The following is a 23,086-nucleotide window of genomic DNA, read 5'->3' on the forward strand; positions in this document are numbered from 1 at the left end:
ACAAGCTTTTCTCTTCCTGGTTCCCTCTCCTAATTACTCAGCTAATTGTCACAGGATCACCATAGAGCTGGAGTCCAAGGACCATCAAGTACATACCCAGGCAGTAAGGAACAGTAACAGTCCAAAGGTATTTACACCCCCAGACCCCAAAGGGTGTGGGCTCTGCAAAAAACAGACTTTAATATAACAATCTATTACTGTTAGCCCTCAGCAATTGATCACCTGTGTCTCCTGGATGCTAAACTAATAAAGGAAACGGGTGCCTTAAGATCTGTGTCAGATAAGGCTTATCACAGATAAAAATTAAAAGCATGAATACAGTAGAGTACTAAAACATTGCAATATCATGGTCATCAGCCCAAGATTTTAAATTTCCCATGGCTGCTTCTTAATATGTTTAAAATTTTTTCTAAGCTCCAGAACCAGCTTAAATCCATCTGCACAGGTTGGCTCTGCTTCAGAAAAGTACAATCCAAACTTTCCTGGTCCCAAGACCCCTCCCTCACCCTGGGCCCCCCCCCCCAGAAAAAAATAAAAAAAATAATAATTCTTTTTTCTAAGCTTTTCTCTGTATCACCAGCACCCTCTGAGACACAGGTGGCCAGAGTCCCAGGCCAAGAGGGATGATGCACAGCTCCAAGGCAACAGACAACAGTCCACCATCCCAGGACACCTGGCTACCTCAGAAGCCCCCTTCCCTCCCCCACCTAAGAGTTAACTGACACTCACCAAGTCAGCTGGAAATAGTTTTGGGAGACACAGCACCCCTCTTCCTGTTCACCTGCCTTTTTTATAATAAGCAAAAAGTCTGGAATGTTGGGATTCCTGGCCACTCCTCTATTTACATGACCACACATGCACAGTTCAGTAGCCAAGAAAGGGGTCTTACGTCCTATGTAATCCATGCGCTTCGTGATCATGTAATTTGCACACAGTGTGATCACACAATCTGCGCATGCTTGGTGTAGTTCCATAAGGCCATATGGGCATGTGCAGGGGAATCCATAAGAAGCGGGACACAGACCCCTCCCCCCTCTTCTTCTTCTCCTTCTCTCTCTGCACATGTCTTCCACAGGCCTGGTCATGCTCTCTTCTAATAAAGCTCTGATAGTGGGTTTTGTCGTGCCTCGTGGCCTTTCTTGCACAGTAACAGAGCTGCTTAATGAATAACACAGCACCGCTGCATTAAAACCAACACAGTCTCCCTGGACTGAAACCAATTTACCTACAAAATGAGACCACCAAAACCCAAGTTATGGCCTGTCATCAAGATGACATCAAACTGTGTGTCACATCCAGTACTTAGTACCAGCACGGTGCAGTAAATAGCATGGTCACTGGATATTAGGAACAGGGAAGAAAATGAAAACAACCCAGGCTGTGACACAGGAAGAGGTGACACAGAAGAACTTCGGGTTTATAAACAAGGAGGGGAAGCTGGCAGCTCTGCACTAGTCAACAGTGCTTAGCAGACTACCAGCAGCTTCCTTGTCTTCTCATTAGCAGCTGCAGATAAGGTTCGAATGAACGAGAAGGTCCAAGTACAGGGTAAAATAGTAACAGAACTTTAGACCAAGAGTGGGAATTGAACATGTCTACAGAAAGTAGAAAAAAAAAAAAAAAAAAAAAAAAAAACAGAAGAGTAGAAGAAACTAAATGAATTCCATATCACAAAACTTCTTTTAGAGGGAACTGAATGAGAGAATGTGACTTTCAAAATCAAATAAGAGTTTACTGAACGATCATCTACCATAATATTGCCTCAGTGTGTTTCCTTAAAGAAATACCACAAGGGGAGGACAGACCCATGGCCAAAATGGCTCAGCAGATATTCCTGGTTAGATACAAGCCACAGACACCGGTAAATGTGGAGCAGGTGGTAAAGCAGTGACCACAGTGATGTCTGAACTTCTCTCCAGGAGACTGCTGGGGGCTGTGGCAGTGAGCAGCAGTGCAGAGACAGAGCAAGCCTGGAACCAACAGCACAGAGCCCTGTGGACCTCAGCAAGGCAGCTTCAAACTGCTATGAGAGTCTGTGGAGGAGCAGAAGAGAGGGTGCAACACAGGACACTGGGAAAACCCTACATGTGTAGATATCTGAGACTTAAGTTTGCAGGCAATGAGGATCCAGGGGAGGAGCTTAAATGACAGATTTTTCTAGGACTAGCTAAGAAGTTATTGTCTGTAAAAAATAGTTCAAAGATCAGAAAACTAGCAACAAATCATTAGATTGCTACCCACAAAAAGTCATTTTAAAATAAATATGTAACATTTCTAAGAGTAAAAGTATAATTCAAGATACAATGTGCATATTTTCAGAAACTGGTTTATAAATCAAATCATGGATACAGTGAATTTGCTTTTTGTTACTGTTTTGTGTTCGTTTGGGGGCTTTGGTTGATTTATTTGTTTTATCTGTAGACAGCTCTTACTCTTGGCCCAATTAGTCTTGAGCTCACAATCCCCAAGCCTTTCATATCCTAGAATCAGGGACATTAACACCATGGTCAGCTGTGTGATCAATTTTGAAACAGATAAAATTACTGTTGGATTCAGGGTAATGAACACAAAAAAATACTTACAGACACCTGCAAAGTTTGTCTTGAAATTTTCTATACAAACTTTTATTTAAATGCATATAGTTAGTATTTTGAAAAGCAGAAACAGATTTTTGTGTCCAAAGATTTAAAAAGTTATTTAAAAAATTAAAAACATGAATGATAAACCTAAAAAAATTGTCCCAAATTTTTTTAAATCTTTGTTACATAATCAAGCATATAAACACAAGTATTTAGCAAACCCAAATAAAATAAAATACTTACCGCTGGCTTCACTAGTAACTGACCCATCACTGTGAACATACGGGAAAGGCCAACTGGGGTGCACACTGCAGAAATGAAATCACTAGTGAGAAAACAGGAAATCGGGCTAAAGAGAATTTTAGGTATATCCTCATCTCCAACCAAGTATTTTGTCAGAAGGCCTTCGACTCCACCAATGAAGAACTAGGGCACTGTGAAGAGGCCATGCATATCACATGAAATATAGTCAAGATTATAAAGGATCAACACTTTTTCTTTAAAAAAAAAAATTAAATAGACCCAGGAAAAACACACAACATTTCACTGCTAGAACTGAGAGCCAGAAAAGAGTATCTAAGAGTGACAACTACAGTCACAAGTCCTTTGAATTATGTTTGACTACTTATACTACTCCTGAGATAGAGTATGTCTTCAGTAAAACCAAACAAATTCTGAAATAAAGACTATAGGGTCATCAGATAGAATTTTACTCTTTCAATTTAAAGTAACTCCAGTGTTATACCTGGGCTAGAAGTGGGTGCAAAGAATACATGGTAACATGCAAAGGGTACATGTTAGTGCTGTGATGCGTGCCTGCGTGCATACATGTGTGCATGTGTCCAACACAGTGGAAAAGGCTTTCCTTAGTGAACAAAACACCCATTTATTTCAAGGTTCTGCTTATTAAAATTTATCTGGAATAATAAAAAAAAGTTCGGGACAACTCAAAAAAACAGTGTCCATTGTTAAGGAATCTTGTCAGGAAAAGAGCCACAATTTTCCGGGGTACAAGACAATTTCACTCTCCTGTCAGTGTCCCAGTGAAGAGTACTTACAGAGAAGTAGCAGGCATCCCATCAGTGAAATGCAGGAATATAAATAGGGCAAGTAGAACTCCCAGAGATCTGTGAAAATATCGATGCATTTTAATAAGTGAAAGTGTGCCAATTAAAATAATCTATATCTTAATAAATAGTAATATGTGATAAACATTTTAACTGCCTATCTGAGTGTATAAACCATCCAATTTCTAAATTAAGAATAAAAAGACCTAAAGTAAGAGAATAAGAAATAATCCTTTTGAGCCAGTGGTGGTGACACACACCTTTAATTGAAGCACTCAGGAGGCAGAAGCAGGTGGATCTCTGTGAGTTCAAGGCCAGCCTGATCTACAAAGTGAGTTTCAGGACAGCCAGGGCTACACAGGGAAACCCTATCTTGAAAAGAAAGAGATAGACAGACAGAACTCTTTTGAAAAAAATCTGTTTCAAAGGGAGAAAACACTCCATGGAATTTTAAAAACAGAAACCAATTAATCAAAAATATGTGGAAAACTGCTTAGTCTTCTAAAACAATGAATATTCACTGCTTTGCTTAAATACCTCTAAAGACATCTAAATTCTGTAAATTAACAGAGTTAACCACACAAAAAAATTATTTAAAAGTTTTTAAATCCTATATAATTGTATCCAAAACTGAGATGTCCATCATAGGAACTAGCTAAGGCAGTAATCAGGTACCATATAAAGACTCCATGCTGGCAGCATCACTGTCAATCAGGGCAGAAGCCACCCACACCATCCCAAGAATCAGCAATGCAAGAAGCAGCAGCATGACCAGAGTTTCCAAAACTCGGGCTCGGATTCCCTGAAAACACAAAAGCAACAGCATTTCAATACTTTATATCACCTCATGAACAACTAGGCTTCTATTTGAAAGCATAAAACCGTCCTTTGAGGGGGTGGAAATGTATATTATATTTAATACATTTACATTACGTTTTTCATACAAATCTATATTTATTAGAAAGCACTAAGTGTTTAAGGTTTATATTTAGAGTGACTTTTAAAAATTATATTTTAAAAAATAATAAACTTAGAATAAAGCACAAAAAAAAAAAATCAATCATACCAGCAATTTTGTAGAAGCATTTTTAATTATTACTTTCCTACCACTTCCCAGCAGAAAGGACATTTGTGGATTTCCATGTGTGGTTCTAATCAAGAAATGCCAGCTTTGACACACTGGAGATACCAGGCTAGGACACCAACATCCCCAGTAGATCAGGAGGGGCCCCCGGCAGCACCTTGCAGGCTCTGGCGTCCTCTAGCGACCAGCTGGAGAACTGCTTGCTGGACAGCAACACCAAAAAATCCACAGATAGTAGTACACCAAATATATTCCATTCATTTTCATATCCAATGGGAGATATACGAGTTTATGAGGCTTGATTATAATAAGGAATCATCATGCACATTTTTAAAGTAAGACAAACAGATTCTGACCTCAAAAAGTCAGACTGAAAGACCAGACTTGTCAACTTGGAAAATGCTAGACAAAACTAAGTTGAAATTTACTTACTCCTAAAGTCACCAACTAATTGTTCCTGTAAATAAGTTCAAAGATTTACATCCCTGTTTTATGTTTCTAACTTCTAACAACAAACTTGTAAGTGTACCTGTTTTCTCAATAATCTCACATTCCTCCATTTCATGCTGAAAATGGTTTGAAGATGTAAGTTACAAAACTCAGACACATCTCAGTTTGGCTGATCTTTGTTAATTCTGGAACTGCAGGAACAGGAACAAAGAACACTGACATCACATCTCCACAGTCCTGAACAAAGGACATAGAGAAGAAATGTCCCAGCCCAGTGTGTTGATATCAGGGGTAAAGTGGCTTTTTCCTACCTATCCTTCAACAGTGTCATGGTCCTGTGCAGGCTTTAAATACTTGCTCAAATGTGTCAACTCACCTAAAGTGTGTACAGCAAGGAAGGCCACCAAACCAAAAGGAATCAGGCTCATATCTTATAGCTCTAGTGAGAAGGAGCTATTTCAAGAAAGGAGAAATCAAAGGACAAGGTGAGCATGTCTGCCCAAGTCTGCTATCCCAGTACTCAGAAGCCTGAAACAAGAGGATTCAGATTCCCTAAAAACATACTGCAAGGCCAGTCTGGGGTATGTGGTAAGTTCAAGACCAGCCTGGGTTACAAAGTAAGATTATGTATCAAGAAAACTGATTTTAACTTTGGCCCCACCCATAACCAAGAAACTACCTGCAATTGATACCCTCTGACAAAGGGAAATCAGTTTTCTCCAATGAAGTCTCAATGGAAATATCAACCACCCTTCAGGGAAGGCCCCATGCTTAGGAGTAGCTGCCTAACACAAAAGAGAATCAATAGCATTTTTATAGACTTTTAGTTTCATTTTGCTTTGTTTGGGCATTTTTTGTCTTATTTATCTTTTGCTTTTTTGTTTTGATTTTCATTTTTGTGTTTTTGTGGGGAGATTTTGTTTCTTGGTTTTTTGTTTTTTTGTTTTGTTTCTTGTGGGATTTTTGTTGTTCATTTTTTGTTTTGTTTTTTTCAAGTACAGAGAGAACAAACATAAAGTTGGGTAGGTATGGAGGTGGAAAGGATCTCGAAGGAACTGGTAAAAGGATGAAACATCAAAATATAGGGTGTAATTTTTTTCCATAAAAAAGAAATAAAATTGTTTTTAATTTTTAATTATTTAATTATTACAGTTCAACTAAAAGGTTGAACTGAGGGCCTCATGCTCAACTCAAGGCCTCACACATACTGGGCAATCACTCACCACTGAGCCAAGGTGGGTATTTTTAAACTTCCAAATAAACAGACATTCCATGCTAACTTTATTTCAAAAATAATAAAATATGAAGAACCTTATAAACAAATGTCTCAAATCCTAACAGATAACCTCAATTCCCTGTCCCTTCCAATCATTCCAGGATGCCATTCTTACCTAGACTCTGAGGAGCCCCAGTGTATCATATGGTAACCCTGTATCAGTATTATGTGATGCCCTTTGTCCTTGACTTCCACTAGACTGACTTAAATACTCCCCACTGATGGGTTAGCCTTGCCTGCTCATCCTAAAGATTACTATATACTTTGATGTTTATGTCAACACCCGGAATATCAGTGTCACAACCTTTCCTACAACTCCTCTAGCCTCAGTCCCACACCCCGGGCCTTGGCACCAGTCTTCTGTGGATACCATGTGACTACAAATCACACTGGCCCCTCCTCTTGCCCTCTCCGTGTCTCTACCCATCAGGAAAAATCCACACATGTCCAAGAGCATACCTTTTCTATTACAGATCTACAAATACATCAAGAAAAAAAAATATCTAAGTTATAGGGACACACAAGCAAGCATCAGGCCTGAGAACACAAGAATGTTACAGAACCTAAAGAGCCCAGACACTGAGGCATATCACACAGGTGGCACTGGGCCAATGCAATTCTTCACATAAACTGAAAAACCAACCTTAGAACTCATACAGAAGCACAAGATATCCTGGATCGCAAACACAATCTTGAACAAGAAAAGCGGTGCTGGCAGTAAGCCCCTCTCAAGTTATACTGCAGAGCCACCATAGTAAAAACTGCACGGTACTGCCACAAAAGAAGAAAAACAGACCAATGAAATAGAACTGAGAATCTTGATATAAGTCCATGTACCTACAGGCACCTGATTTTTGACAAAGATACTAAAAATAAACAGTGAAGAAAAGACTGCATCTTTTACAAATGATGTTGGGAAAACTATTATCTACACACAAAAAGAATGAAAAAAGATCCTTCTTTCTCATCCAGCACACAAATCAACTCCCAATGGATCAAATTTTAGATCTGAAGCTTCTACAAGAGTAGGGAGTACACATTAAGATACAGGTTCATATAAGGACTTTGTAAATAGTACTCCAGTCACCCAAGAAGTAAGAACAATTTAAAAAGGGATTTAGTGAAATTAAAAGCCTTCTGTACTGCAAAGGAAACTGAATTAGTTGAAGAGGTAGCCTATAAAATAAGAAAACCCTTTGCCATCTGGCAGAGGACTGCTGCCTAGAATGTATAGGAACTAAAATAAATAAATAAATAAATAAATAAATAAATAAATAAATAAATAAATAAATAAATAAATAAACAAACCATAAGCACCAAGAAAACAAGCAACTCAATTAAAAAGAGTGCTATTAAACTGAACAGAGAGTTTCAGAAGAAAAACATGGAGCTAAGAAATACTTTTAAAAGTATTCACCATCCTTACCCATTAGGGAAATACAAATTAAAACTACTTTGAAATTTTATCCCAGTCAGAATGGCTAAGATCAAGAAAATGAGTCAGTCAGGCAGTGGTGGTGCACGCCTTTAATCCCAGCACTCAGGAGGCAGAGCCAGACGTATCTCTATGAGTTCGTGACCAGCCTAGGCTACAGAGTGAGTTCCAGGACAGGTAACAAAACTACACAGTGAAACCCTGTCTTGAAAAAAACAAAAAAAAAAAAACAAAAAAAAAAAAGAAAGAAAGAAAGAAAATGAAAGTCTAACCTGGCAGGCACACGCCTTTAATCCCAGCACTTGGGAGGCAAAGGCAGGTGGATCTCTGTGAGTTTGAGGACAGCCTGGTCTATAAAGCGAGTTCCAGGACAGCCATGACTGTTACACAGAGAAACCCTGTCTCAAAATAAAAGAAAAGAAAAAAAAATGAAAGTCAAAAAATGCTGGAACAGGGAATCCTCAAGCACTGTTCTTGTGAGTGCAAATTGGTACAGCCACTATGAAAGTCACTGTGGAAGTTCCTAAAAAAAAACCTGGGAACAGATATACCATACAGTCCTATATATGTGGTACCTATACACAATGGAATTTTATTTGGCTACAAAGAAAAATGTAATTATGAAAATTTCAGGTAAATGGATGGAGCCAGAAAACATACTGAGTGAAGAAACTCAGATCCAGAAAGACAAATATCACATGCTCTCTCTCCTATGTAGATCTTAGGTTTAGAATCATTAAATTTTGTATTTAATCTGGAGTACATGTAGAATCCAGGAATCTAGAAAGGGACCATTGGTGGGAGTGAAAAAAAAGTTCTTAAAGGAGTGGGGGTTGTAGAACATATGTGATATGAGGGGGAAAGAAAAAATGATGAGGAAAAAGGTTGAAGTAAGGAAAAAGGATAGAAGGGTGTGGTGGTTTGAAAGAAACTGTGCCCCCAAAGGGGGTGGCACTATTGGGAGGTATGGCTTTGTTGGAGTAGGTGTGGCCTTGTTGGAGGAAGTGTATTACCATGGAGGTGGGCTTTGAGGTCTCTTTTGCTTAAGCTTCACTCAGTGTCACAGTCCACTTCCTGTTGTCTTATGACGACATGACGACATCATGGCATGATGATAAAGTACTGAACCTCTGAACTGTAAGCGTCACCTCAATTAAGTGTGTCCTTTCTAAGAGCTGCATGGTCATGTGCCTCTTCACAGCAATAGAAAACTAACTAAGACAAAGTGTATGGCAGAGAATGGGGTGAGGGAGGGATAATTAAGCATGTTAAAAGGCAATATGGAAACCTACCATTTTATAAGCTTCATATATATTTCTGAGTTTAACTGGAGTTATCCAACACAAGGGGTTATACTCCTCCCAGAAGCTATAGGTAGCCAAACAGAAAGTCCAGTACCAGGTGTGGGATATCTCCCTTCTAGTTGTTGGTCAGAGATCCTGGAGACCTCCAACACAATATAGGTTACTGTCATTGCTCTTGGTTATCCCCCCAAAACTTGATAAGCCCTATTACTGAAAGCACCACACACATTGGTTACATGATGGAGAAATCAAGTTGGTACTAACTAGAGCTTTCTCCCTGCTGGTTAGCTTTCATAGTCTTAGAAGGTGCTGTGATGGCTGCTAGGAGGCAAAAGTCAACAACAGTCTTATCTTGCTGTTACCCTGTGAACTATAATAAAGATTAGCATGGCAAGATATGCCCATTAGTAAAACAATGGCATGAAAGTTATAGGGGTAACCAACAGTTTACTGATTGGATTTAAATCCCCCTCCATAGGAGGAAACACATGTCTAATACTTCAGATATTACCAACAACCCATGGTTGGGGAGCTCACAGACCCCAGAAGTGAATCTACTATATTATTTTGATAAGTGGACAAAGTATCAAATTGCTGTCTAAATTCACAGCTCTATACTCACAGATTAGTGCAGCACTCAGACCTCATCAGATGTTTCTTTGTGCAGTGGACAGCAGTTAACACAGAAACTCATGACTGGTCAAAGTAAAGAAAATTAGTATCTGGAGAGTACTGAGCCACAAATAGGACATTTGTTAACACTGTCCTCCTCTTGACCACAAGGCTTAAGGACCATCACAGAAGAGGAGGCAGATTATAAGAGCCAGAGGTGGTAGAAGATCTGAGTGAAACAGTATCTTCTGGACATGACAGAACCACTGCACTTCAAGAACTCACAGTAGCTCAGGTTCCTGCACAAGATCAAGCAAGTAACATTTCAGCATAAAGAGAAGAAAGGTTCACAAGCCCCCACCCTAGCTGAAGGGCTAACTGACAACTGATCACTTCTGAGTGAGGAAAAGTCAGTTTTCTTTAAGGGTATGGCTCCTGGTGGGTTAACCATGCTCTAGTAGATGCCTCCATGCCCAGGAATATATGGGAAGGAGATCCACCCGTGGGATATTAAAAGAAAAAAAAGGACACAAAGTCAGGAGGGTGGGGGAGGTAGGGGTAGATCTCAGAGGAGTTAGGTAGAGGAATGGAGTAAATATGATCAGAATGTGTTCAGTGAAATTCTCAAGAATTAATACTTAAAAGGTAACTAAGAAGTTAACATGTAAATAGAAGTACTGAATTACAAAAGTTCAATATAATTCAAATGTGTGAGATGCATCTCAGTATACAACATCACATCAAGATACTTTATTGGTTACTCGGAAAGGCCCCTTTCTTCTATTCCTATGCTAATAATTCCTTAGTTATAAATTTCACATAGAAAAAAAAATGATTGGGATCCCCAAATTGCCAGGCCTAGTTCTAGTCACCCATCTCCCATGCTGGCTTTCCCTGGTGAGTTCCTGATGAACCAAACCTGCCTGCACTCTCTACATTCTTGGGCCTAGATCCAGATATGTGGCTCATGAAAAGGCCTTGCCTAATGGTTTTCTCTCAAACATCACATGCCTGCCCAATCTCCGCACTCCAAGGTCAAGCTCCAAATGTACTCTTCACAAGCCAGCCTGGTATATTCCTCCCAACCCTACCCTATCTGTGCTCTCCCAATACTTCCAACCCTAGCTCCAGTTGGGCAGTCATCATAGCAATAGTAACCCCACCTAGGACTTCTACACCAGTCTGGAATCTCACTTCAGACATACAACCAATGAAAGAAGTCCACAGACACAGGTCACATCACAAAAACACAAACAATATGAAAGCCCAAGCCAGTATGTCCCCATCAAACTTGCTAAGTCCTATAGAAATGTTCTCCAATGAGAATTATCTAGAGGAACCCCAAGATAGAATTTTAAAGAAAAATCATAAAGTAGGAGAACTTCCATTAATAGAGTACTAAGGACTAGACATCCTTATTAGGTCCTTATCTCACAGATCATCTCAAATGCTAAATAAAACATTAAGTCTCTCTATGATCTCCTCTTTGTCTACTAACTCTGAGTAACCAACTGGTACCGCTTAGTGTCAGTGTCCTAGTTAGGGTTACTATTGCTATGATAAAACACCATGAGCAAAAGCAAGTTGATTTTCCACACCATAGTCCATCACTGAGGAAGTCAGAACAGGAACTCAAACAGAGCCAGACCTGGAGGCAGGAACTGATGCAGAGACAATGGAGGGGTGCTGCTTGTTGACTTGATCAACATGGCTTGTTCAGCCTTTCTTAAAGAACCCTGGAGCACCAGCCCAGGGATGCCACCTTCATCAATCACTAATTAAGAAAATGCGCTATAGCCAGATCTTATGGAGGCATTTTCTCAATTGAGGTTCCCTCCTTATGGATAACTCTTAACACAGTGGTTCTCAACTTTCTTAATGCTGCGACCCATTAATACAGTTCCTAATGTTGTGGTTGACACCCAACCATAAAATTATTTTTGTTGCTACTTCGTAACGGTAATTTTGCTACTGTTATGAACTGTAATGTAAATATTTGTGTTTTCTGATGGTCTTAGGTGACCCCTATGAAAATTTGACCCCCCTCAAAGGGTCATGACCCACAGGTTGAGAACTGCTGTTTTAACATAGGTCAAGGTGACATAAAACTAGCCAGCACAGTCTGTTTCTCTCAGATGTTTATTTTTATTCATTTGTCTTCATATTTATGAATTCTTATCCTGCTTGTTTTCATTTTTCTTGGTGTATATTCATTGTATGTAGTTATGGATTTCACAAAGACATTTTCATTTAAAGATTCAAGTATCAGGCTGGGCGGTGGTGGCGCATGCCTTTAATCCCAGCACTCGGGAGGCAGAGGCAGGCGGATCTCTGTGAGTTCGAGGCCAGCCTGGTCTACCAAGTGAGTTCCAGGAAAGGCGCAAAGCTACACAGAGAAACCCTGTCTCGAAAAACCAAAAAAAAAAAAAGATTCAAGTATCATGTACCCCCATACCTTGCCCTTTCTCCCCCACCCCTTCCCACTAATCTTCCTGATCCCAGATAGAGAGCATCCAGAAAGCTCCTGTTTTCACATCATTCATAGATATAGATAGATAGAATGATAGATAGATAGACAGACAGACAGACAGATTGATTGAAAGAATGAATCTAGTGTGTTCATGAAAGAGGAAAATATGGTATTTGTCTTGAATCTGCCTGACCTCAATGTGATGATTCTCCAATTCCATCCATTTCATGTCAACACCATTTCATTCTTCTTTGTGACTGAATGAAACTGCACTGTGCGTGCGTGCATGTGTGCGTGTGTGCGTGTGTGCGCACGTGCGCGTGCGTGCGTGTATATGTGTCTGTGTGTGTTCAGTCATTCACTAACAGATACCTGGGCTGATTCCATGAGTCAACATTGTGAACATTGACATAATAAACACAGACCTGCAGGTATCTCTGTGATGTGCTGACTCTATGAGTTATTTTTTTATTGCTGTAACCAAATACCTGACAAGAAGCATCTTAAAGGAGAAAAGGTTTATTTTGGCTTACACTTCAAGATGATACAGCAATCACAGTGCAGAAGGTAAGGCAGTAGGAGCATGTAGAAGCTGTCACATTATGTCTCAAGTCAGGAAGCTAATAGAGATGAACATTGCTGCTCAGCTCATTTTCTCCATTTTTATTCAGCCCATGAGATGATGCCATCCACACTCAACGTAGGTCTTCCCTTTTCAGTTAAACCTTTCTGCAAACAACCTCAAAGGCACACACACCTAGAGGTGGGTCTCCATGGTGATTCAAAATCCAGTCAACTTTACAACTAAAATTAAATGTCATAGTAGCCTAAAGCCTTTGGGTTCCCAATTATAGTCTGATAGTTCCTTTTTAGTTGTTTTAGGAAATTCCATATTAATTTTCAGAGTGGCTAGCCTGACCACATTCTTACCAGTAGTGTATAAGTATTCCCCTTTCCTCTCATTCTCAATAGCATTTGTTATTTTTTCTCTTGATGATATCTGTTCTGCTGTGGAATAATCCTTCTGTACACTGTGAAGATTTGTCACTCTGACTGGTTTGATTAAAAAGCTGACTGGCTGGTAACCAGGCAGGAATTACAGGCAGGACAACCAAACTAGGAGAAAGAAGGGAAGAAGGACAGAGTCAGGAGAGATGGCAGACAGCCACATGTACATGTAGAGTAGGACATGTAGAAAATGAGGTAACAAGCCATGAGCCACATAGCAAAGCACAGATATGAAATATGGGTTAATTAAAATATAAGAGTTAGGTAGTAACAAGCCTGAGCTACTAGTTGATCATTTATAATTTATATTAAGTCTCTGAGTCGGTTATTAGGGAAGCGGCTGCTGTTCATTTGGGAACAGGTGTTCGGGATTGGAAAACTCCACCTACAGTGTTTTGATCAGGGTAAGATAAAATCTCAATGAAGTTCTGATTTTCAAGTTTACTCTTTTTATTATCTCCTATCTCTGGTGGTGGTGGATTTGGTGAGCAGCATTTGGTTCTCTGTACAGGCTATCTTGCCATATTCTCACAAGAGTAGGGCCTATATCCCCTCCTGTATCCCTTGGTGGGTGTTACTGGTCAACACCCCCACCCCCACTTACCATTCCAGTCCTCATATCCTTCAGCCACATAGCCATTTGAGTTTAATTTTCACTAAAACAAGGTCAAAGGAAAATTTGAAGCAGTTACACACAGACATTCATCAGAAATCTACAGACAATGTGCTAACAGATAGAAACTGGGGGCGGGGGGGGGGGGGACCCAGAGGACAACAAAATGAAATGTTTAGGATTGTGCATCATACAGGGAAGCCATGTGCATTATTCTCAGTTAACTCTTCTCACCCATGTCCTTGTTCAATTTCACTTGCTCATTTCCAAGTCTTGAGCAATTTTTCATCTGGCACCAGAAAATTTGTGTATACAAAATAAATTATTAAAGTGGGTATCTCAGTCACTGTTCTATTACTGTGAAGAGACACCATGGCCAAGGCAACTCTTGCAAAAGAAAGCATTTAATACAGTTTTAGAGGTTTAATCCATTATCATCATGGCAGAGAGCATGGCAGCATACAAGTACACATGGTGCTGGAGAAATCGCTTGAGAGTTCTATATATGGAAACTCAGGCAGTAAGAAAAGAAGGACACCAGACCTGACTTGGGCTTTTGAAACCTCAAAGCCCATACCCAGTGACATACTTCCTCCAACAAGGCCACACCTCCTAGTCCTTCTCAAGTAGTGCCACTCCTTGATGACTAAGCATTCAAATATATGATCCTATGGGGACCATTCTTATTCAAACTACCATAGTGGGGAAGATTAATAATATAGTCTCACACTAATTACCAATGTACAGTAACACAAATGCAATGAATGACATGAAACACAGTTTAGAGTTATCTGGCTTTCAATAAAACATTTAAATTAAATATTGTCAGGTGCAGTGGCTCAAGCCTGTAATTCTAGCACTTGGAAGGCTGAAGCAGGAGAATTGTAAATTTGAGAAAGGCCAAGCCTATAGCAAGATTCTGTCAAAAAAAAAAAAAAAGAAATACTAATGAAAACAGACAGTTGTCAATACGCACAGGATAATTAGCCAAAACCATCTGCCTTGTGAGAGTGTCCAAGCAAGCCAAACACAGGGAAAGTAAAGAAGCCCGAGTATACTCAGGAAGGACTTGTACTATAGTGCCAGTCCCTCGAGTGGATTTAAAATTACCTTTCTTAGAGAGAGTAGTAAGGTCATGAGAGGTCAAAGCAGTAAAAAAGGTAAAGAGAAGGAAAAGCCCTGTGCCCATCTTTGGAGAAGAAATCTGAGCAGTTTCAAACAGGGGACATGAATCTTTTCTGAGCCAGAAACAAGGACAGAACACAAAAGTTAGCAAGGAATTATATGACTGCCTTGTCCTAGATAAAGGCCAATAGCATTCCAAGCAAGAACTAAAAAAGAATCAGATGCAGGTTCGGGATGACAAGACACACACACACACACTGAAAGGGAAGAAACACATAACATATAACCAATCAGTCTGCCTTTCTCAGCTCTGACCACAGCATCTGTGTGAGCAGTCAGAAGTATGAACTGCATCTCACTATGTCTGGAAACAAATGCCTGCTACCAACAGCCTGGAGAGCCCCTAAAAGACAAAGAGTAGATGGAAACAAATTTGTGGAGAAATGCTAGGAAACCACAGACTAAAATTAAAAAAAGAAAATAAGAGTTAGTGATGATTCCTGATGCTCTAAGTTCATGATCCAAAAATCCCAAAATATGTCTAACCATGAACAAGAGTTTAACATTAAGAAATAACAGGTAGGAGTGATACTGTTGTGTAAATTTTTCTAGGATAACTACATAGCAATATAGATAAAAATTTTAACTTTCTTTTTAATCACTCTACAAAATTATCTAAAATAAGTATAAACATTAGATCCTTACAAAAACTCACGGAAAAAGTGAGTAAATGAAGTAGAATACACACCTGCTTTGAAAGAATGATAGCACTTTAAGAGCTAAATCAACTATCAAATTACCAAGAAAGAAGCTGAAAATAAAGACAGAGAAAGTATCCTGTCTAGGCTGAGTACAGGCTGCTTATTGTCAAGTCCTGAGTTTTCTCACGCAGTTAATTTAAGGGACAGCAGACAGCACATGTCATTAAGCAGGACCAAGTTAAATGTGTTGTGTAGTATGAATTTTAAATTATATTAAGTAAACTTTCTAAAACCTGCCTTAAAACACGTATTATATAAACCACTGCTGACCAACACACACTTGTGCTGTGTCTGTTTCAGTTAGTATTATACATTAGATTAAATGATAACGTAATATTTAATACTTTTCAGTAACTTTTATTCTAGTTTCTTGATTTAGGGTTTTCTAATAACACAGATATAATACTGAACCCCAAATTCTTGGGAGATCAAAGTGGATGGATAAACTCCCAGGAGAGAGAACCTTCTTTCAGTGGTGAGGCATACACCAATCAGTTTGCCCTGTGGCTGAGAGCTTTTCACAAGGAGGCATTCTGCCCCTTCCTCCTTGCACAGTGGACGCCATCAGAGCTGACAGCCCCCATCATCTCCCTCCCCTGACCAGGAGGCAGTGGGATCACATGCTCATTTACTCTCTAGGTTTTGTTCTTCCTTTTTTTTTTCCTCCAACAAAAGAGTTCATTTTTTGTTTATTTGTTTTGGTTTTCTTTGTTTTGGTTTTTTGCTTTCTTGAGAACTATGCACTTAATAATACTCAATACTTGTTACAGAATTAAATTGTTTTACTTAGTCATATTTTATTATGGCATCAGCTAGTTAACCTTTTTAGTTAACCCTCCTTTAAACCAACCATGAAAGACACTCCACACATAGGGATGTATGGAGCACTCCTGGGTCTTCTCACAAATCCAGGGGACAAGACAGTACTCGGCTTTCATGCCCAATTTTCCTGCACGAGAACTCTGTCCACAGTGCCCCAAGTACTTGTGTCAAAAGCATATCAACAAACAACCACAATATTACCCTCCTGTGGGAGAACCTAATAGTTACAAGTACAGAAAGCCACTGCAGAACATTAGGAAAACCTAAAAGAATCAGTCAAAAACAGGATGTTGGAAGGTAAGGCAGAAAGGGACAATTTACAGACAAAGGCAACAACATGGTAAGGCAGAGAGGGACAACTTATAGACAGAGGCAACAACATAGACTTAGACTTACAATACACTTGGACTACAAGCTGGAAAAGGGAGCAGAGAGAAGGTTCCTGGCAGGGGCAAGTTCAACAAGAACAGCACAGGATGAGCAGGTATGCCTAATGGAAACAGTGGCTTAAAACACAGATGAAGGACTGGAAAGATGACTCAGCAGTTAAAAACACTTGCTGCCCTTGCTGAGGACCTAGGTTTGGTTCCTAGTTTCCATATAGAAGCTCACAATCTCTTGTAACTCTAGTTCAAAAGGATCCAATACCCTCTTCTGCTCTGTGTGGGTATCAAGCCCACACACATATATATAAAATAAAATATAAATAAATCTAATAAAAATTTTAAAAAATAGAGTCAAGCTTTCAGAGTACTCTGTGCATAATGCATGCAATGTAAGTTTCGACAAGTTTGTTAGCTATTAGAGGCCCTCAAAAATTTTATGTAAATTAGTTAGATAAGCAACTGTATCTTTAAGGAAACAAAACTGGAAGGCATTTTGTATGGGAAGGGAGACTAGATCCAGAAAAAGACAGATGGTAGTTGGACTCTCCAAGAGAGCAATCAGGAAGGTGAACCAACACAGCAGCAGAAGGAAAATTCCTCTCTGGAATCAAGGTATCATAAGTCATCTAATGCAAGACATTCTTACCACAACATAATAGTCTTTCATTAAACTTTTTCCTAAAAATAAATAAATAAATAAATTTATGTCAGGTATGGTGATATATGCCATTAATCCCAGCACTCGGGAGGTAGTGGCAGGCAGATCTCTGTGAGTTTGAGGCCAGTTTGGACTACAAAGCAAGTTCTAGAATAGCCAGGACTACATAGAGAGGCCCTATGTCCCCACCCCACCCCATCCCACCCCCCCAAAAAAATCTTATACAAGAAATATGACACAAATTACATGTGTTTTAAAAATAATAAAAAATTATTCAGGCAATAATTCTGATACCTCAAAAAAGTTTTTTAAATGTAAGCCTTAGGATCTGGAGAGATGGCTCAACTGTTAGGAGCAACTGCAGCTCTTCCAGGGGACCCTAATTTGGTTCCCAGCACATATATGGTTGCTCACAACCACCCATAACATCATTTTCAGGGAATCTGACACCCTCTTCTGGCTTCCTTGGGCACTGGGCACACATGTGGTAGAATAAATCTTTTTTAAATGTAAGCCTTTCATAAATCTATGATAAAATCAACTGCTTACAGAATTTAAGACTCATTATTATATAATGAAAACATCAGTAGATGATCCCAGTTAGAATAAAAAAGTATAAATATTTAAACCTACTGTTACAAAATAATTTGAAATTTCTTCTTTCACTGTATTCCAAGAAAAAAATGGGAACTGTTTCCAGAAAAGTGATCATTTTAATATATTTATTTTAATGTGTTGGTTATAAATGTACCCATCCTTTTTTCAGTCTTTTTCCTGTTGATATCATTTTTACCCACTAAAAGATACATTTACATGTGTAGTTTAACATGTCTGTTGTTTAAAATTCATCTCCCCTGTATTTATCTAAGACTAGAATTTTCTTTTCTTTAATTGAAGATGTGCACAGCAGTCTGTCTGAAGTAGTGTCCCTGTCAGTGACTAAAGTAGTTGCCCACAACTTGAAAACACCATTTCAACTAAGTGGTCAAACAAGTCTCTCTCTCACTTTTATTCCTAGTATACAAACTACATACACAGGCTGTCAGTTAATACACTCCACCACATTTCAGCCATACAGTTTCAGCTGTGTAGATTCAGAGAGACATTGCCAAACATTTCGTAGACATTGCAAATTGTTACCAGAGCAACATGCTGAAAAATTATTTTATAGGCAAGTAAATATGAGTTTAAATGCCAAACAGACACAGATCTACAACTTTAGCTGCACGATGCATGGTGAGCACTATCTGGTAGGCCTGGGATCCTATAACTAAGAAGTCTCCAGCAGCATTAAATCTGACATCTAATTTCACTATCAAATAAAATGCATTTTAACCCAAAAGTAGAGTTTTCAACGCCCACCCCCAATTGGGGAGAAAGTTTCTAATTAGCAATGATTATTCCTATAAAATTGTTTTCTGAATGTAAGGATTGGGACCGTGGTAATTAAAAACATATTACTTTCAAATGTGAAGCTGGTAGCTTTTTATTTCTTCCCTAACAAAGCTCTTCTCCTCATTTAATAGAGGGCTGAACTATGAGACATTCTGAGACATTGTTAATTTAATCATCCTATAAAATAAAGTGTGAGGTTTGGTTCCCTATGAAAGCAGCAGAGCCCATCTTTTACAGCCTGCACTTTTCTAAGTAAAACACATCTTATAACTCAAGAGATAGATAAACAAAAGTGCCCCAGGACAATACAATATAAGTTTTTTTAAACCTGGCCTCATATCCTATATGCCAAGCTAGCCCAGTACTTGCAATTCTCCTGGCTTTGGCTGCCCAAGTACTGCAATTACAGGTGTATGCCTCTCCCCGACTCAACACAATGCAACCTCATATTGTACTATGCTGTAAAAAGTAAACCCCATACACAACACTCCTGATGTCTCATTAGCAACTCCACATGCTAGACACATGTGAACACTGAGTATACCTGTGCTCCCAGCCCGTCTTGGGCAGGTTACCAACAAAGGTGAGAGCAGCAAGCTTCACAGAAAGACTGAGAAATATATCTCGGGCAAAGCAGGTAAGGAGAGTCTGGACTTGAGTCCAGAACTCATTATTATGCAAATAAAGAGAATCTACCCTTAAATGTAGAAATTCCTCATTTTCTATAGATGCAGGGAAAAATTAAAGTAATACTTAGCAGATCAAATCAAAGCACTATAATGCCTGAGAGCTGAGTGGTGTTAAGAAAATAATGTCATCAACAAAACCAGACACTGTAACTAAAGATGTAATTACCTCCGTCACACAAGCCAGGGTACTAAGAAGGGTGGAAATGCAAATGTTAGGAGCTAAATGAATTTTAAGTCAAAGTCTTCATAAATTTGAACAATTGTTAAATTAAATGCCACATATTATTTTCCTCACAATTACTTCCTCTAAGTTCCTGCATGCACCTTCAGATATGGAAAGCTCAAGAGACCCACACTGCCACCTTTCACAGAACAGTGCTCCTCTGTTTTGAAAACAGTCGATCCTATCCTTACTATTTCTGGGGAAAAAAAAAACAGTGCTCCCAAGTGGGGGAGGGCAAAGAGTTCTGACTAATACATGACTACATCTTTTTTTTTTTTTTTTTTTTTTTTTTTGCAGGTGTTGGGAGAATCAAATTAACACATAGCAACAGTTAGTGAGATATGACTTCATTTTCTGTAATAAACGCCAAGATCAAAACATGCCCAAGTCAAATTTCCTTGCAAGGTCCCCAGCAGGAGCCTTCCTCTTGTCTGTGATTTCCTCTCACCCAGCAGAACCAGGCTGAGTATGCGCATTTGCCACTAACACTAAGCAGCACTTCCTTAATCGCTCATTTCCAACAATTTATGGATCATCAGTGGCAAAAAACGAGCAAAAATAATGAAAGAATGCAATGAAAGCTCATGGAGTCCCAGGCTGGACTTCCTACTCACTTCTCTTTAAGATGGAGGCCTGAGACAAATTAGCCACTGAGGGGAAAAGTCATCTGGTCATAAAATACAGTACAAGGTCACTTTTATGTAAGTTTGCCAAAAGCGACATAAACCAGGGCAACCTCAAACTGTGACACAGGATAGAAACATATTAAAACGATCTTTGTTCCTCCTCTATTGTGCTGTCATGTTGCTTGGCTTTATGGACAGCCTGAGCCCAGCACAGAGCGCTTCGCCTCCACCTGGCCAGTGCAACTAATTAAGAGAGGAAGTGACCTCAGATTTTGTGCATTTTACTTTTATTATGAAAGCACTTTGTTTGAAGTTACAGGAGCTAACCTCTTAATCCTACAGATCATGTGCGAGGTTCTGGACACTCTAGGATGGCTGGATGGTTTGGATAATTGGTCAGGATGTTGCTGTCGTTATGTTAAGTTTTATGCCAGGACTTCAAATCAAAGATAGGCATTAAAGTAAAGGGCAATATAAATCTGCTACCAGAAAAGCCCTAGGCTTATGAATTAATCTGTCATTATATTTACATTATACTTACAAAACAACCATATGGTGAGATCTTTTCCCCACTTTAATTTTCTCTTTATACGGTTTTAATTCAAAATACGATGGTAACATACAAAATGAATCAGATATATTCCTCTCCTTTAAACACTAGTCAGTGGGTTAACCTCTGAAGTCATTATGAAATCAGAAAACATCACCTGGAGTTACTGCCAATAACCAAGAGGTCTTTTCTGAGCAGGAGAGGAAGAAAACACTGACCAAAGGCGATAGTCACAGCAGTGTGATCTGCACTAGCTGATTCCAACCCCTAAGAGCCACTGACTCTCTCACACCAACTGAATGTCTGAAGTCAAAACAAATTCAGCATGGGCATTTCCTATCAGAGTTGAATTAAGATCCAAGCACAGAATCAGTTCAAACACACATGACCCAATGCCTAAGATAGTGCAAGTGAGTGACTGCAAAATAGTCTACACCTAAGAAATCTTACCGCAGGAGGAAGTTAAAATCCCTAAGATAAATGCCAAGCTTCTTACAAAAGAAAGAAAGAAAAAAACCACTTTTCAAAACTATGTTCTCTTAGAGTTGAGAATTCATAAAAGAAACAGTAAGGAGATGGCCCTAATAAAATAGCAACTCACCCCAGTGTAAGAAGACAAAAGAAAGGCTACTTATGGCCCTTGGAGGATATGTCCAGCTCCCTGGACCTAAATGTCCTGTTTGAATTAACATAGCTGTTTAATTAAAAACTACGTAAAGAATTCTGCTTCACAGGATTTTCAACTCAAGCTCTGCATCCATCCTGTAGCCAGTGGCCAATTTCCGCATCTCTGTACAATATGCAAGAAGCTGTTTTAAAATCAATTGCCCAGGGGAATCCATGGATGCATGGGGGGCCATGTGCCACTTTGAGAATATACCAGATGTAGACTCAGTAAAGCAGCCCAGGAGGGTGGCCACAAGGGAAAGAGAACTAGCCAGACTGTAAGTTTGTCATGACTCAAATCACTAGGTACATTCACACTAAGAAAGCTTCTACCCTCTGTCCAGTACCAGTCAGAAACAGATATGCCCAATGAAGTCAATCAGCAAACAGTTGTACAGGAGCATACATAACTACATGTACTCATCAGCCAGCTTTGTAAACACTTTGATGACTGTGGTCAATGACAGCATGAATAGCAGCCTTACAGTGAAGTTCACTGTTCTGATGTAGCCTCATAAGCTATATAGATGGCTGCTGCTTGAGAAACACTGAGGACCTGTGCAGATAACCCCAGTAGTCAAATGTCACACTAGATTTCAAGCCATTACAGGGACATTCATTGCACAATGCCAACAGCCTTTGTAGCTTTTCTGTAACTGATTTTAACACTGAAAAAAAAAATACATAAGCACTTTAAAATAACATTACTCACTTAATCTGAAAACTTTCTAAAACACATTCTACTAGGCTCTGTGGTACAACTTATCTTCTAGTAGCTTTTTGTCAAAGGATGCTACTCCTAATGCTTTGCCTCCACCCTCTCTACTTCAAAGTGTAGAAAATAATTTGGACTGTTCGACCACCTGATAATGTGTTATTACTCAGGGCTGGCTGCTGCTTTCGACAAGCACACTCATTAGCTGAGTGCATTTACAGACTACATACTTCTTAATTAAATCACTGTGCTAAGTAAAACAGCCCATTGAAGGTCTAGAGGGCTGGCCGTGTCCTTTCAAGACCTTTCATCTCTCTTTTATTTTTAATTGAATTTATCTATTTGCTTGTTTGTCAGGGGGCACCTGTGCCACAGTGCACATGTAGGGTCAAAGGACAACTTGCAGAAGTCAGTTCTCTCCTTCTACCGTGTGGTCCTGGGGACTGAACTCAGGTCATCAGTCTTGGCAGCAGGCACCTTTGCTCACTGAATCATCTTGCCAGCCCCTTTATCTTCTTACTATGGTGTAAGTTGCTATTTTCTTAGGGCCATCTCCTCAGTATCCTCCTCAT

The 23,086-nt window shown here is 39.3% G+C and overlaps 1 protein-coding gene across 6 annotated transcripts in view; it reads right to left on the reverse strand.

Annotated features, from left to right (window-relative positions):
- Lmbr1 (limb development membrane protein 1) overlaps positions 1-23,086 on the reverse strand; it is a 131,764-nt gene that overhangs the window by 60,100 nt on the left and 48,578 nt on the right. For 5 of the 6 annotated variants that reach the window (XR_003733965.2, XR_005091087.1, XM_037203739.1 and 2 more), the window contains 3 exons: positions 4,322-4,448; positions 3,638-3,706; positions 2,823-2,887 (listed from right to left, as the gene is read on the reverse strand). Coding sequence is in view for 4 of the 6 variants with exons in the window: in XM_037203739.1 (XP_037059634.1) it covers positions 2,823-2,887; positions 3,638-3,706; positions 4,322-4,448 (261 nt within the window). In the remaining 2 variants the exon portion in view is untranslated. Of the gene's footprint in view, positions 1-2,822; positions 2,888-3,637; positions 3,707-4,321; positions 4,449-5,259; positions 6,062-23,086 lie in introns of those variants that run through there. The other variant, XM_037203740.1, reaches the window with a different exon arrangement.

Source organism: Peromyscus leucopus, chromosome 3 (genome assembly GCF_004664715.2).
Source record: "Peromyscus leucopus breed LL Stock chromosome 3, UCI_PerLeu_2.1, whole genome shotgun sequence".
Lineage (NCBI taxonomy): Eukaryota > Metazoa > Chordata > Mammalia > Rodentia > Cricetidae > Peromyscus > Peromyscus leucopus.